At 38.0% G+C, this 15,472-nt stretch overlaps 1 protein-coding gene across 1 annotated transcript in view; it reads right to left on the bottom strand.

Moving 5' to 3' along the window:
- Positions 1-15,472, bottom strand: part of LOC128685684 (sorting nexin-14) — a 395,830-nt gene that overhangs the window by 99,132 nt on the left and 281,226 nt on the right. Inside the window, exons 11-12 of the mRNA XM_070088102.1 lie at positions 15,006-15,183; positions 14,685-14,854 (exon numbers count right to left, since the gene is read on the bottom strand). Coding sequence (XP_069944203.1) covers positions 14,685-14,854; positions 15,006-15,183 — 348 coding nt within the window. The remainder of the gene's footprint in view (positions 1-14,684; positions 14,855-15,005; positions 15,184-15,472) is intronic.

Below are 15,472 nucleotides of genomic sequence, written 5' to 3'. Positions count from 1 at the left end.
TTACACTAAACATTGACAAAACCTACTTCATTCAGTTTGGTAACAGAGCTACAGATGTACCTCTTAAGATAACGATAAACAGATCACCTATCACAAAGCTAACAGAGGGAAAATTCTTAGGAATCCACCTTGATAATACTCAAATTTCATACACATATACAACAAATTTCTAAGAAAATTTCCAAGACTGTAGGCATACTATCGAAGATACGGTACTATGTTCCACAGTCAGCCCTCCTGGCCCTTTATCACTCTCTTATTTACCCCTATCTCACCTATGGAATTTGTGCATGGGGCTCAACAACAATTAACCATCTCAGACCACTAATTACCCAACAAAAGGCTGCAGTTAGAATAATAACAAATTCTCACTACAGGCAGCACACTCCACCAATATTCAAAACACTCAACCTACTCACCATACAAAACATCCATACTTATTACTGCACCTATTACATACATAGAACACTTAACTCTGATATTAATCCTCCCCTCAAACATCTTGCCAACCTCAACAGAACACATGACCATAACACAAGGCAAAGATCACTCTTTGATGTTCGTGTCCATCTCACGCTATGCAAAAACTCAATGCACATAAAAGGCCCTAAAATCTGGAATTCATTACCTGTAAATATAAAAGAAACACTACCTGTTTATAAATTCAAGTCTCTTCTCAAAGATCACTTACTCACTCAAAACCAAATAAATACTGAATAACTGAACCTTATAAATTGTATATCCTATATGTTACTCACAATTATATCACACAAATGTTAAACCTAGGACCCAATCTAACTTTGTTATTTTTTAAATACACTACCTAACAGAATACTCCATTCTACTGAATGTACAGCAATGCATGCAACCATATGACCTGTCTTTGTAATACTCATTTGTGCTTTATAGTTATCTGTTTACAATAATGTCTTATCACTGATTTCATCATTGCTTAGTTAATCTTAAGTTAATTTTAAGCCAGCCCGTAATGCTATGCATATAAGTGGCTTTGGCATGCTGCTCTTACCTGTATTTTTTTGTACCTCTGTATGTATGCTAAAATTACTAAATAAATAAATAAATAAAACTGTCGTCAATCGGTTGTCTTGGATGCTTAGGAGTAGAACCGTGGGCGGTCTGACCCAAGGGAGGTGGGCAATCCAAGAACCGGCGCACCGTATTCAGGGAAGCCGGACACATTATGAAAGGAGTGCTAGAAGCAGCAGCATGAATAGAAATGGGTGATGCCGCAGCACCTGCAGCAGGTGACAAGGCACCACCAGCAGGTGGAGGGGTATGAGAAGAGTCGAGAGAATGGTCTGATAACAAAGCCAGGTCAGAACAGGGTGTGGGATCAGAATGGGACCTGAGAGGAGGAAGGGTTTTACAGGGCAAAGACTCCATAATAAAAGGGGCATCTTCTGTAATATCTTCTTTGTTATTTTAACCCTTTGAGGGTTTTCGTCGTACTAGTACGTCTTACGCGTAGGGGTTTTTGACGTACTAGTACTCATAAATTCTAGCGACCTCAAATCTAGTGGGAGAAAGCTGGTAGGCCTTCATATAAAAGAATGGGTCTATGTGGTCAGTGTGCACAGTCTAAAAAAAATCCTGCAGCACACGGTGCATAATGAGAAAAAAAAAACTTTTTCCATTTTTTTTTAATAAATCAGCGACTTTGCAGTGTATTTTCGTATAGTATTTATTGTTGTATTCTAGTTTTCTTGGTCTCATTTTATAGAATGGAAGACATATTACTGAAATTGAGATGATTTTGACTGGTTTTACAATGAAAGGTGCCTTGAAATTGAGCTCAAAGTAGCAGAAATGTTCGATTTTTACCAAACTTCAAAAGTAAACAAATCGTGCCAAGCGTGCAATACACGTCAACTGGTGAGTCTAATATTCTTTCACAAGTGCACCAATAATATTTATACCATTTTTTACACTAATGCAGTAGTCTGCATAACAGTAAATCTTATATTTTTTGTGAGAATAAAAATTCAAAGTGGAAAGCAAAAGAATATAAGAGGGGCCTTGAGACGTGACTAATGACTAGAGGAAATGTCATTTTAGTGCCAGGAATGTCTTTCTTGTTTATTCTGGACCCTATTCCGAAATTGGCATCTTTTGAAATTTGTGTGAAATTGGCAAAATTGCTAAATTCTGACCACTGTACTGGATAGTTGAATTTATAAATGGGTGGTTTCTTGCACCCATTCGATAGAAAAAATGGACTTCTAGCGAAATATTCATGTTTTTTGTCGACTAGTACAGTGAAATTGGCCGAAAATGGGGCTCAAAGTGGGCAAAATCGCCGATCCGTAAACATCGCCGAGACCGCTAACTTTGCGAGAGCATAATTCCGTAAGTTTTCTATCAAATTTCAAACTTTTGGTGTCGTTATGATCGGGAAAAGATTCTCTATCTTTTCATAAGAGAAAATAATTTTTTTTTTTTTTTAAATTTGGCCGACCCTGAGAACGAGTTTCGGAGAGGGCCTGTCGACCCTCAAAGGGTTAAGAAAAAAAGAAATAAGGAAAGAAAACAAGAGGGACTGCAGAGGGACAGTCGCTAAGAGGTATGGAGGGGCCGAAAGCTCCTCCCCTCATCCGAGAGGGCCTCGAGCCCACTGGCAGTGAAGATGCAGCATGGAACCCATGCTATGCCCTACCCTTCACACCAAGAAACCAGCACTCCAGGATAGCAGCCTCACATCCACCGAGCTACCTCAGCAGACAAAAGAAAGGATGGTCAGAAATCAAAGCATACCTCATTCGGCTGCCAACCCCCAGAACTGACAGGCAGCTTCTGGAGACCCACCCATCATCTAAAGGGCACCCTGCCCACGACCCGGAAATCCGGGAAGGGAGCAGGGCCTCCTCAGACAATTCAGATTCCAGGGCAAACTACGCCACCCCCGAGGGACCTCATGGAGTGGGAAGAACCCCGGAATGCCACCCCCTACCTAGAAACTGTAATGCCAGAGGAGAAGACCCCAGAGGCTACAAATGGGATGGGAAAAAAGGGGAGGGTGAGGAGAGGAGAGGAAAGGGGAAAAAAAAAGGAGGTATGGGGAGGGTGGGGTAAGAAAGGGAGGATTGGGGGGGGGTAATTAGGTTCGGTCGGAGGAAGAAGACCAAAAGGTCCAATTCCTCAGACTGATAGCCTCTTTACTGCTACAAGGAGCCCCCCCCCTTAAAGAGGGCCTTTGTTGTAGATGTGCTGAGAGTGACATGGCTAGTGTTACATCATGCATTACACAACCACCACCACCCATTACCCATACCCTCTTCCCCAACAAGCATGCTGTCTTCCGCACCACCCATATGGAAATAAGTCACTGTGTCTGATTTTTTTGGGTTATCCTAGGTTGATGGTCGTCTGGGTTTTTAGCACTATTTCTGGTATCCTGGGCATTGCTTTCAGTCACAAACTCCTCAGAACCATGAAATTCATCTTCACTGACACTTCCATCTGTGCTAGAAGAGCTCCATTTCACCAGGAAGTAAGGTATTTCTTACCACAAAGCATGGTAAAGAAGGCCTACTGAAATTGCACTCCCACAATGCACCACTGGTTCCCCAATTTTTTTTATAATGCACACACTGACCATGCAGACCCATTCTCTCACATGTTGGTCTACCAGCTTTCTCCCGCTAGAACTGAAGCCACTAGAATTTTGGCGTACTAATACTTCACTAACACTGGCTTGTAAGCTGTACCTATACAGCATTGACAATGAATGGGTTAACCCCTTGACTGTCACAATCCCAAATCCTAAGGTGTCTCCTGGAGTAGCAAAATTTAACCCTTAAACGGTCCAAACGTATATACATGTTTTTTCAACATTTGAAAGTATGTAAAAAAATATACATCTTTTTTTTTTTAAATTTGAAAATGTGTAAACAATTTTTTATCTACTTTTTTTTTTTGTTATATTTGAAAATATGTCAAAAAAAAAAAATAGATCTACTTTTGGAGCACTACGCATTTGAACGTCATCTATTTGGACCGATTAAACCTTTGACTGTTTACGCCGTATAAATACGTATAAATATGTTGTGTATCTTTATATGTGTATGCTTCTAGACTGTTGTATTCTGAGCACCTCTGCAAAAACAGTGATAATGTGCGAGTGTGGTGAAAGTGTTGAATGATGATGAAAGTATTTTCTTTTTGGGGATTTTCTTTCTTTTTTGGGTCACCCTGCCTCGGTGGGAGACGGCCGACTTGTTGAAAAAAAAAAAAAAAAAAAAATACGTCTTACATGCCACTGTTTCTGACGTATCTATACACAAATTCTAGCAGCTTCAAATCAAGCAGGAGAAAGCTGGTAGGCCCACATGTGAGAGAATGGGTCTCCATGGTCAGTGTGCACCATATAAAAAAAAATCGGGGAGCCAGTGGTGCACTGTGGGAATGCCATTTCAGTCATCCTTTTTCAGGATGCTTAGCGGTAAGAAATATGTGACTCCACAGCAAATCTGGGACTCTTCTCTTCCCAAGTGATGCTCTAACACAGATGGAAGTGTCAGTGAAGATCAATTTCATGATTTCCAGGAGTTTGAGACCAAAAGCAATGGAGGAGGAGGAAGAGGAGGAGGAGGAGGAAGAGGAGGAGGAAGAGGAGGAGAAGAGGAGAAGGAAGAAGAAGAAAGAAGAGGAGAAGGAAGAAGAAGAAAGAAGAGGAGAAGGAAGAAGAAGAAGAAGAAGAAGAAGAAGAAAGAAGAAGAAAGAAGAAAGAAGAAAGAAAGAAGAAAGAAGAAAGAAGAAGAAAGAAGAAAGAAGAAAGAAGAAAGAAGAAAGAAGAAAGAAGAAGAAGAAGAAGAAGAAGAAGAAGAAGAAGAAGAAGAAGAAAAAGAAGAAAAAGAAGAAAAAGAAGAAAAAGAAGAAAAAGAAGAAAAGAAGAAAAAGAAGAAGAAGAAAAGATGTTATAATACTGTTCCCTTGAAGCAAGAAAAAAAAAGTCCACCACATGACAGTGACAAGATAAGGGGAGATAACATCTGATAAGAGCTGACGTTTGACGAGCATAAACGAGGGTGGAGGAGGGTGCAGCTGATAAGAAAAGATTAGATGACCATTGCCCTCCCTTTGTTTTTGCTGGTACACAAACATTTCTGTCTGTCTATTTGTCTGTCTGCCAAGCTCCCTGTTTATCTGTCTAGCTCTCTGTCTCAGAGAGAGCAACAAGACTGTGTCATCATCACGTTTACTCACATCTTCAAGCAGAGTATAGCACTTTGTCTGGATTTTTTGGGTTATCCTAGGTAATTTACACTATGTATACTTGTATTTATGTGTACCTGTGAGACAGAGATAGACAGACAGATAGAAAGAGACAGATTGAAAGAGATAGAATGAGGGAGAAAGATAATTAGATAGAATGGAAGGGAAGCAGCATCTGAACCCATTGTTTTGACAGGCGGTAGGGGGAGTGAGTAATGAGACAATATGTCATTTTGACTGCTGCCGACTCCTGACTCAAAACAATTATAAGCCACACACTCGCACACAAGACAAGCTTGTTGAATGAAGATAATAGCAGTTATATGAAAGTAACTAGTGACTCTATATGTGTACATATATAGAAACCAGAAGGAGGGAAGAATGGAAGGCAGGAATGAAGGAAGGACGAGATGAAAGGAAGGAAAAAAGTAAGGAAGGACAGATGAACTAATGTAGGAAGAGAGGTAGGAAAGGAATGCAGGAAAGGAATGCAAGAAGGTAGGAAGGAAGGAATGATGACACACGACCATTTACCTAGGATAACTACATAACACAACTGCCTGCTAATACTTTGAAGAAAACTGCTCAGACGAGGTGTTTTGTCTTTGCACATAAAAAAAAAGTCCACAAAAATGCACACACACTGGTTTTATGTGTGAGGAGTGTAAAACACCATTGTGTATGAAAACATGTTTCACAGAGTACCACAAGCTACAGAACTTGTAGGAATATGTTCGGTGACTGTACATTGGTATATATATATATATATATATATATATATATATATATATATATATATATATATATATATATATATATATATATATATATATATATATACATATATATATATATATACAGTGGACCCCCGCTTAACGATCCCCTCCAAATGCGACTAATTATGTAAGTGTATTTATGTAAGTGCTTTTGTACATGTATGTTTGGGGGTCTGAAATGGACTAATCTACTTCACAATATTCCTTATGGGAAAAAATTCGGTCAGTACTGGCACCTGAACATACTACTGGAATGAAAAAAGTTCGTTAACCGGGGGTCCACTGTATATATATATATATATATATATATATATATATATATATATATATATATATATATATATATATATATATATTACAGAACAATAGTAATAAACAATTTTTTGTATTGTTTGTTTTTGTAAACAAGTTTTGTAAACAATATATTGATAATTATGTTTGTGTGCTTATTGTGTTGTATACAATGAGTGTATATATGTACATTGAACCTTACTTTGGTCTCACAGGCCACATAAGTTATGTGAAAAAATAAAATACTGAAAAAAAAAAAACTTCAAATACAAGTAAACTAAAGTTTACCGGGTGAGCGGCAGTCGCCGCTGTTGCCATACGTGGCTCATTTTCTGCAAACTTCACACCTCTATATCTCGGTAAGTACTGATGGCAAAAAATTTTTTTTTTTGGACTAAAACACTCAGAAAAATAATCTTAACATTTTCATAAGAAAAAATAATTTTTTTTTTCGAATATTTTGCGACATAGAATGACAGTTTCAGAAAGGGGCCTGTGACAGTCGAAGGGTTAACCCTTTGACTGTCGTGGCCGAATATATAAGTCTTACGCGGTACCGTGTTTGACGTACATATACTCAAATTCTAGCGGCTTCAAATCAAGGAGAAAGTTGGTAGGCCCACATGTGAGAGAATGGGTCTGTGTGGTCAGTGTGCACCATATAAAAAAAATCTTGGAGCACGCAGTGCATAATGAGAAAAAAAAAAACTGCACACTAACAACCACTTTCAAGGCAGGTGAAATTGTTGACCTAGAAAATGTACAGAGAACCTTCACGGCGCGCATAACAGAGATAAAACACCTCAATTACTGGGAGCGCTTGAGGTTCCTAAACCTGTATTCCCTGGAACGCAGGCAGGAGAGATACATGATTATATACACCTGGAAAATCCTAGAAGGACTAGTACCGAACTTGCACACGAAAATCACTCGCTACGAAAGCAAAAGACTTGGCAGACGATGCACCATCCCCCCAATGAAAAGCAGGGGTGTCACTAGCACGCTAAGAGACCATACAATAAGTGTCAGGGGCCTGAGACTGTTCAACTGCCTCCCAGCATACATAAGGGGGATTACCAACAGACCCCTGGCAGTCTTCAAGCTGGCACTGGACAAGCACCTAAAGTCGGTTCCTGACCAGCCGGGCTGTGGCTCGTACGTTGGTTTGCGTGCAGCCAGCAGCAACAGCCTGGTTGATCTGGCTCTGATCCACCAGGAGGCCTGGTCACAGACCGGGCCGCGGGGGCGTTGACCCCCGGAACTCTCTCCAGGTAAACTCCAGGTTTCTTTTAATTAAAATGCCAACTTTGTGGTCTATTTTTGTATAGTATTTATGGTTGTATTCTCATTTTCTTGGTCTCATTTGATAGAATAGAAAACATATTATAGAAATAGAGGTGATTTTGATTGATTTTACTATAAATAGAACCTGGAAATGGAGCTCAAAGTAGGGGAAATGTTTGATTTTTGCCGATGTTCAAAAGTAAACAAATGATGTCATTGTCCAATAAATGTCCAACTAGCTATTCTAATATGCAGTCATGAATGGGTTGATGTTATTTACACAATTATTACAGTATTGGAGTAGTCTGCATAACAGTAAATCTTCTATTTTTTGTTTGAATAAAAATTCAAAATAGAAAGCAAGAGTAATATCAGAGGGGCCTGGAGACATGACTGATGAACAAAAAAATGTTATTTTAGAGCCAGGAATGTCTGCATTGTTCATTCTGGTCCTTATTTTGAAATTATCATATTTTTAAATTTTCGTGAAATTGGGCAAATTGCAAATTTCTGACCACGTTATTGGGTAGTTGAAATTGGTAAATGGGCAGTTTCTTGTACTCAATCGATAGAAAAAAATGGAGTTCTAAAGAAATAGCTATGAGTTTGGTCGACTGGAACAATGGAATTAGCCGAAAATAGGGCTCAAAGTGGGCGAAATCGCCGATTTGTAAATATTGCCGAGGTCGCTAACTTCGCGAGAGCGTAATTCTGTCAGTTTTCCATCAAATTTCGTTTTTTTTGGTGTCATTACAATCGGGAAAAGATTCTCTATCATTTCATAAGAAAAAATAATTTTTTTTTTTAAATTTTGTGACACCAGGAGACACCTCAGAATTGGGGGTTGTGACAGTCAAGGGGTTAAGGGTAAAAAAAATTTTTCTTATGAAATGATAGAGAAACTTTTCCCGATTGTAATGACACCAAAAGAACAAAATTTGATGGAAAACTGACGGAATTATGCTCTCTTAAAGTTAGCAACCTCGGCGATATTTACGAATTGGCGATTTCGCCCACTTTGAGCCCTATTTTCGGCTAATTCCATTGTTCCAGTTGACCAAACTCATAGCTATTTTTTAGAACTCCATTTTTTCTATCAATTGAGTACAAGAAACTGCCCATTTACCAATTTCAACTACCCAATAACGTGATCAGAAATTTGCAATTTGGCCAATATAACGAAAATTAAAAAATATGACAATTTCAAAAGAGGGTCCAGAATGAACAATGCAGACATTCCTGGCTCTAAAATAACATTTTCTTTGTTCATCAGTCACATCTCCAGGCCCCTCTGATATTACTCTAGCTTTCTATTTTGAATTTTTATTCAAACAAAAAATAGAAGATTTACTGTTATGCAGACTACTGCAATATTGTAATAATTGTATAAATAATGTCAACCCATTCATGACTACATATTAGAATGGCTACTTGGACATTTATTAGAAAATGACATCATTTGTTTACTTTTGAACATCGGCAAAAATCAAACAGTTCCCCTACTTTGAGCTGCATTTCAAGGTTCTTTTCATAGTAAAACCAATCAAAATCACCTCTATTTCTATAATATGTTTTCTATTCTATCAAATGAGACCAAGAAAACGAGAATACAACCACAAATACTATACAAAAATAGACCACAAAGTCGGCATTTTAATTAAAAGAAACGGTCAATTTTTTTTTTTCTCATTATGCACTGCGTGCTGCAGGATTTTTTTTATATGGTGCACACTGACCACACAAGACCCATTCTCTCACATGTGGGCCTACCAGCTTTCTCCTGCTTGATTTGAAGCCGCTAGAATTTATGAGTATATATACGTCAAAAACGGTGGCTCGTAAGACATATATATACGACCAAAACAGTCAAAGGGTTAATAAGTTATGAAAGCCTAGGGAATGAGTGGCAGTCAAAGAAAGAAGAGGGGAGTTGTTAGATGGAGAGTTGGAGGCATCTTGAAGATGGAGGGAATAATCTGAGGAACTTAAATGTTGATGAGAATAGGGAAGCTGGGCAGGGAGGAATAACATCTTGTAGGAGTGCATGAGGCAGTGAGTAAAATGAAAGGGGGTAAAGTAGCTGGGACTGATGGGATAAAGACAGAAATGTTGAAAGAAGGGGATATATAATTTTGGAATGGTTAGTTCTTTAACCCTTTGAGGGTCGACAGGCCCTCTCCGAAACTCGTTCTCAGGGTCGGCCAAATTTAAAAAAAAAAAAAAATTATTTTCTCTTATGAAAAGATAGAGAATCTTTTCCCGATCATAAAGACATCAAAAGTTTGAAATTTGATAGAAAACTTACAGAATTATGCTCTCGCAAAGTTAGCGGTCTCGGCGATGTTTACGTATTGGCGATTTTGCCCACTTTGAGCCCAATTTTCGGCCAATTTCACTGTACTAGTCGACAAAAAACATGAATATTTCGCTAGAACTCCATTTTTTCTATCGAATGGGTGCAAGAAACCACCCATTTATGAAATTCAACTATCCAGTACAGTGGTCAGAATTTAGCAATTTTGCCAATTTCACACAAATTTCAAAAGATGCCAATTTCCGAATAGGGTCCAGAATAAACAAGAAAGACATTCCTGGCACTAAAATGACATTTCCTCTAGTCATTAGTCACGTCTCAAGGCCCCTCTTATATTCTTTTGCTTTCCACTTTGAATTTTTATTCTCACAAAAAATATAAGATTTACTGTTATGCAGACTACTGCATTAGTGTAAAAAATGGTATAAATATTATTGGTGCACTTGTGAAAGAATATTAGACTCACCAGTTGACGTGTATTGCATGCTTGGCACGATTTGTTTACTTTTGAAGTTTGGTAAAAATCGAACATTTCTGCTACTTTGAGCTCAATTTCAAGGCACCTTTCATTGTAAAACCAGTCAAAATCATCTCAATTTCTGTAATATGTCTTCCATTCTATAAAATGAGACCAAGAAAACTAGAATACAGCAATAAATACCATACGAAAATACACTGCAAAGTCGCTGATTTATTCCAAAAAAATGGTCAAAGTTTTTTTTTTCTCATTGTGCACTGTGTGCTGCAGGATTTTTTTTAGACTGTGCACACTGACCACATAGACCCATTCTTTCATATGAAGGCCTACCAGCTTTCTCCCACTAGATTTGAGGCCGCTAGAATTTATGCGTACTAGTACGTCAAAAACCCCTACGCGTAAGACTTACTAGTACGACCAAAACCCTCAAAGGGTTAATTTAATAAATGTATGGAAGAGGGCAAGGTTACTAAGGATTGGCAGAGAGCATGTATAGTTCCTCTGTATAAAGGCAAAGGGAACAAAAGAGAGAGTAAAAATTACAGGGGAATAACCTTGTTGAGTATACCTGGTAAAGATTATGGTAGAGTTATTACTGAAAGAATTAAGAGAAAGAATGAGATCAGGATAGCAGATGAACAAGGAGGCTTTAGGAAGGGTAGGGGGTGTGTAGACTAAGTATTTACAGTGAAACATATAGCCGAACAGTCTTTAGATAAGGGTAAAGAGCTTTCTGTGGCATTATGGATTTGTCAAAAGCATATGATAGGGTGGATAGGGAGGCAATGTGGCAGATGTTAAAAATGTATGGAACAGGAGGTAGGTTATGGAAAACAGTGAAGAATTTTGTATGAGGATAGTGAGGCTGAGGTTAGAGATGTAGGAGAGAGACAGGGACTATTTCCCAGTAAAAGTAGGCCTTAGACAGGGATGTGTGATGTCACCACGGTTGTTCAATATACAGCCTCTCCTCACTTAACTACAGACATAGGGACCTAAGACCCTATCGGTAAACGAATTCATTGCTAAACAAGGAGCATAGTATAATAGTAGTGGATTTTTGTCAACCATTTTTTATATTGTTTTACTGTCACCTTTACACCATTTATAACATTTCTGGTATATTTTTAAATATTTATACAGCAGTGTACTGTATATTGTAATAAGCAGAATTGAGGAAATCAACTCTAATATACATTATTTAGGTATAAATAATGATCAGAGAGCCCATCGTAAGTCCGAGTTGTCGGTAAACGAGTATGTCGTTAAGTGAGAAGAGGCTGTAATTATAGATGGGGGTTGCAAGAAAAGTGAATGCTCAGGTGTTAGCAACAGGCATGGAGTTAAAAGATAAAGAATCTAATACAAAGTGGGAGTTGTCACAGATGCTTTTCGCTGATGATACAGTGCTTTTGGGAAATTCTGAAGAGAAGTTGCAGAGGTTGGTTGATGAGTTTGGTAGGGTATGCAAAAGAAGGAAATTAACCCTTTCAGGGTTTCGGCTGTACTAGTACGGTTTATTCATCAGGGTTTTTGACATACTAGTACGCCTAAATTCTAGCGCCCTCAAATCTAGTGAGAGAAAGCTGGTAGGCCTACATATGAAAGAATGGGTCTATGTGGTCAGTGTGCGCAGTATAAAAAAAAAAATCCTCTAGCACACAGTGTGTAATTAGAAAAAAAAAAAACTTTGACCATGTTTTTGGATTAAAACTGCGACTTTGCACTGTATTTTTGTATGCTATTTGTGGTTGTATTCTAGTTTTCCTGGTCTCATTTTATAGAATGGAAGACATATTACAGAAATTGAGAGGATTTTGACTGGTTTTACAATGAAAAGTACCTTGAAATTGAGCTCAAAGTAGCAGAACTGTTCGTTTTTTACCAAAGTTCAAAAGTAAACAAATCATGCTAAGCGTCCAATACACGTCAACTGGTGTGTCTAATATTCTTTCACAAGTGCACAGATATTATTTATACCATTTCTACACTAATGCAGTAGTCTGCATAACAGTAAACCTTCTATTTTTTGTGAGAATAAAAATTCAAAGTGGAAAGCAAAAGAATGTAAGAGGGGCATGGGGACGTGACTAGTGAACAGAGGAAATGTTATTTAAGTGCCAGGAATGTCTTTCTTGTTTATTCTGGACCCTATTTAGAAATTGGCATCTTTTGAAATTTGTGTGAAATTAGCAAAATTGCTAAATTCTGACCACTGTATTGGATAGTTGAAATCGGTAAATGGGTGGTTTCTTGTACTCATTCGATAGAGAAACTGGAGTTCTAGTGAAATAATTATGAATTTTGTCGACTAGTACACTGGAATTGGCCGAAAATAGGGCTCAAATTGGGCAAAATCGCCGATGCTTAAACATCGTGGAGACCGCTAACTTCGCGAAAGCTTAATTCCGTAAGTTTTCCATCAAATTTCATACTTTTGGTGTCATTATGATCGGGAAAAAGATTCTCTATCTTTTCATAAGAAAAATATTTTTTTTTTAAATTTGGGTGACCCTGAGAACAAGTCTGGGAGAGGGCCTAAGGACCCTGAAAGGGTTAAAAGTAAATATAGGAAAGAGTAAGGTGATATGATAACAAAAAATTTAGGTAACGAAAGACTGGATATCAGATTGGACAGAGTATGGAGGTGAATATATTCAGATATTTGGGAGTGGACGTAGCAGATGAGTCTATGAAAGATGAGATGAATCATAGAATTGATGATGGAAAAAGGGAGAGTGGTGCACTGAGGAGTCTCTGGAGACCAAGAACATTATCCAAGGAAGCAAAGAGAGGAATGTACGAGTGCATAGTTATATCAATGCTCTTATACGGGTGTGAAGCATGGGCGGTGAATGTTGAAACAAGGAGAAGGCTGGAGGTGGTGGAGATGATGCGTCTGAGAGCAATGCGTGGAGCGAATATAATGCAGAGAATCTGTAGTTTGAAAATCAGATGGTGGGGGGTTACTAAAAAATTATCCAGAAGACTAATGAGGGGTTGTTGGGGTGTTTTGGACATTGAGAGAGGATGGAATGAGATAGATGGACTTGGAAAGCATATAAAGTTGTAGTGGAAGGAAGGCGGGGTAGGGGTCGGCCTAGGAAAGGTTGGAGGGAGAGGGTAAAGGAGGTTTTGTGTGTGAGGGGTTTGGACTTCCAGCAAGCATGCCTAAGTGTGTTAGATAGGAGTGAGTGAAGACAAATGGTTTTTAAGACTTGACATTTGTTGGAGTGTGAGCAAGGGTTAACATTTGTGAAGGGATTCAGGAAACCTGGCAGGCTGGAATTAAGTGCTGGAGGTGGGAAGTACAGTGCCTGCACTCTGAAGGAGGGGTGCTAATGTTGCAGTTTTATAACTAGTGTAAGTGCACCTCTAGCAAGACAGTGATGGAGTGAATGATGATGAAAGTTTTTTCCCACCCTGCCTTTGTGGGAAATGGCTGATGTATTAAGAAAAAAAAAATTATTTTTACAGTGCCATGATCCCCATATAAGCATTATATGGAGCATAAAATACCACAAAAGTAACATATGATAATTCATTTTTTGTGATAACAAATTAATTAACCCATCTCAAACACACACAAGCAATTATCGAAGAGTCTGTCCTGATAGTATCATTTTTTTGCCTGGCAAATGCTCAGTTTTTGTCCTGAAAATTTTCATTTTCATAGTGCATGGGGAGGCTGCTGCTTCCCCTAGGAAAAATGAACTGGTCCTAATTTTGCTACATTACTGTCCAAAAAAGTAATTATGGTTGCTCTTGACCATCATGAACCACATTTTTATAAAAAGTGTATTGTACTGATAAGGGCTACAATTATTCTTACATTTTCTGTTTTCTGCTATTATTAAAAATTACTCTAGCTTTTTGTTTTTTTTTAGAATATAAACTTCATTTCTTTCCTGATACTTCATTTTCTTTGGAGAAAACAAGGATTCCCATTTTATGGGGGCAAAAGTTCAAGGTTTTTCACCCATAAATGAACCTCAAAAAAACTTGGTGTGGAATGTTTTCTCTTTGAGTGGAACATAAAGAGAAAATAACATTTTCAAGCTTTCATTTTTGTAGACTACCCTAGTATTCGTCCCTTCACTAACTATCCAGATTCAATAGTACTTAACCTGAGTGATACACATCATTCAAAGTGCCACAATTAATACAGTAAAATTACTAGGTGAAAATTATAGAAGTAAACAAGTAAAAAGTTTTGAAATAGTTATGAAGCAGCAATACAGTATGTATATGGAAGCTAGTTGAAGCTTTTATGAATGATGGGATTACTGTAGTCTTAAGCAGAGCTGACCTGCCGTCGTGTCTGCATAAAACCAATGTCTTTAGAGGTGAAGAGTGACCGGCGCGGCGGCAACTGGTTGTCTTGAAAATCTCCATGAAACTCTGTCAGTTTATTCTCGAGTATGTAGAATTCATGGTACCTTCTCTCCACTTCCCAATGTACTTCTTCCGGCAACTCAGCTTTTTGAGAAAAATGGTATAAATATGCCATAATTGGGAAGTAATTTACATCACTGATAGAGTACATTCCTGTAAGGGACAGTAATTCATAATTTTTATATCAAATATTCAATTTTGGTTAGGTTAATATTAAAGAAATTGATATACCTACCTCCAGTAACATCAATTCTGGTAACATCCACTATAAATGCATAGTACGGTTTGTTGACATGGTCAAGGCGCTGCTCCACACAAGGGATGCTCACTCTCCATGCACTGAGGTCGCGGAAACTTGACGTCAAGCCCTCCAGACTACTGACTGACTGTGACATTCCACTTACTTCATCAGCCTGCCATAACAACCTGTCTTAGTCTGCTGCATTCAAAATAACTCCTCAATATTTATTAACATACTGAGTTAATTTCAATAAAAATATTTAGAGTACCTAAACTTGGTATTTATATTTTCCAGCATTTTCAATATTCAAGAAACAAATGTTAAATTATTAACATAACTTTGAAGCAATTACACCAACCATCCGACTTACGACCTGCTCAACTTACGACCACTCGACTTATGACCGTGTTTTTTATGCCAAATTTCTGGGAAATAAACAATTATTTGTGTTGTACAAAGTG

This window comes from Cherax quadricarinatus, chromosome 23, assembly GCF_038502225.1.
Source record: "Cherax quadricarinatus isolate ZL_2023a chromosome 23, ASM3850222v1, whole genome shotgun sequence".
Lineage (NCBI taxonomy): Eukaryota > Metazoa > Arthropoda > Malacostraca > Decapoda > Parastacidae > Cherax > Cherax quadricarinatus.
Note: the sequence above shows the minus strand (reverse complement) of the source record. Positions and strands in the feature narration are given on the sequence as shown.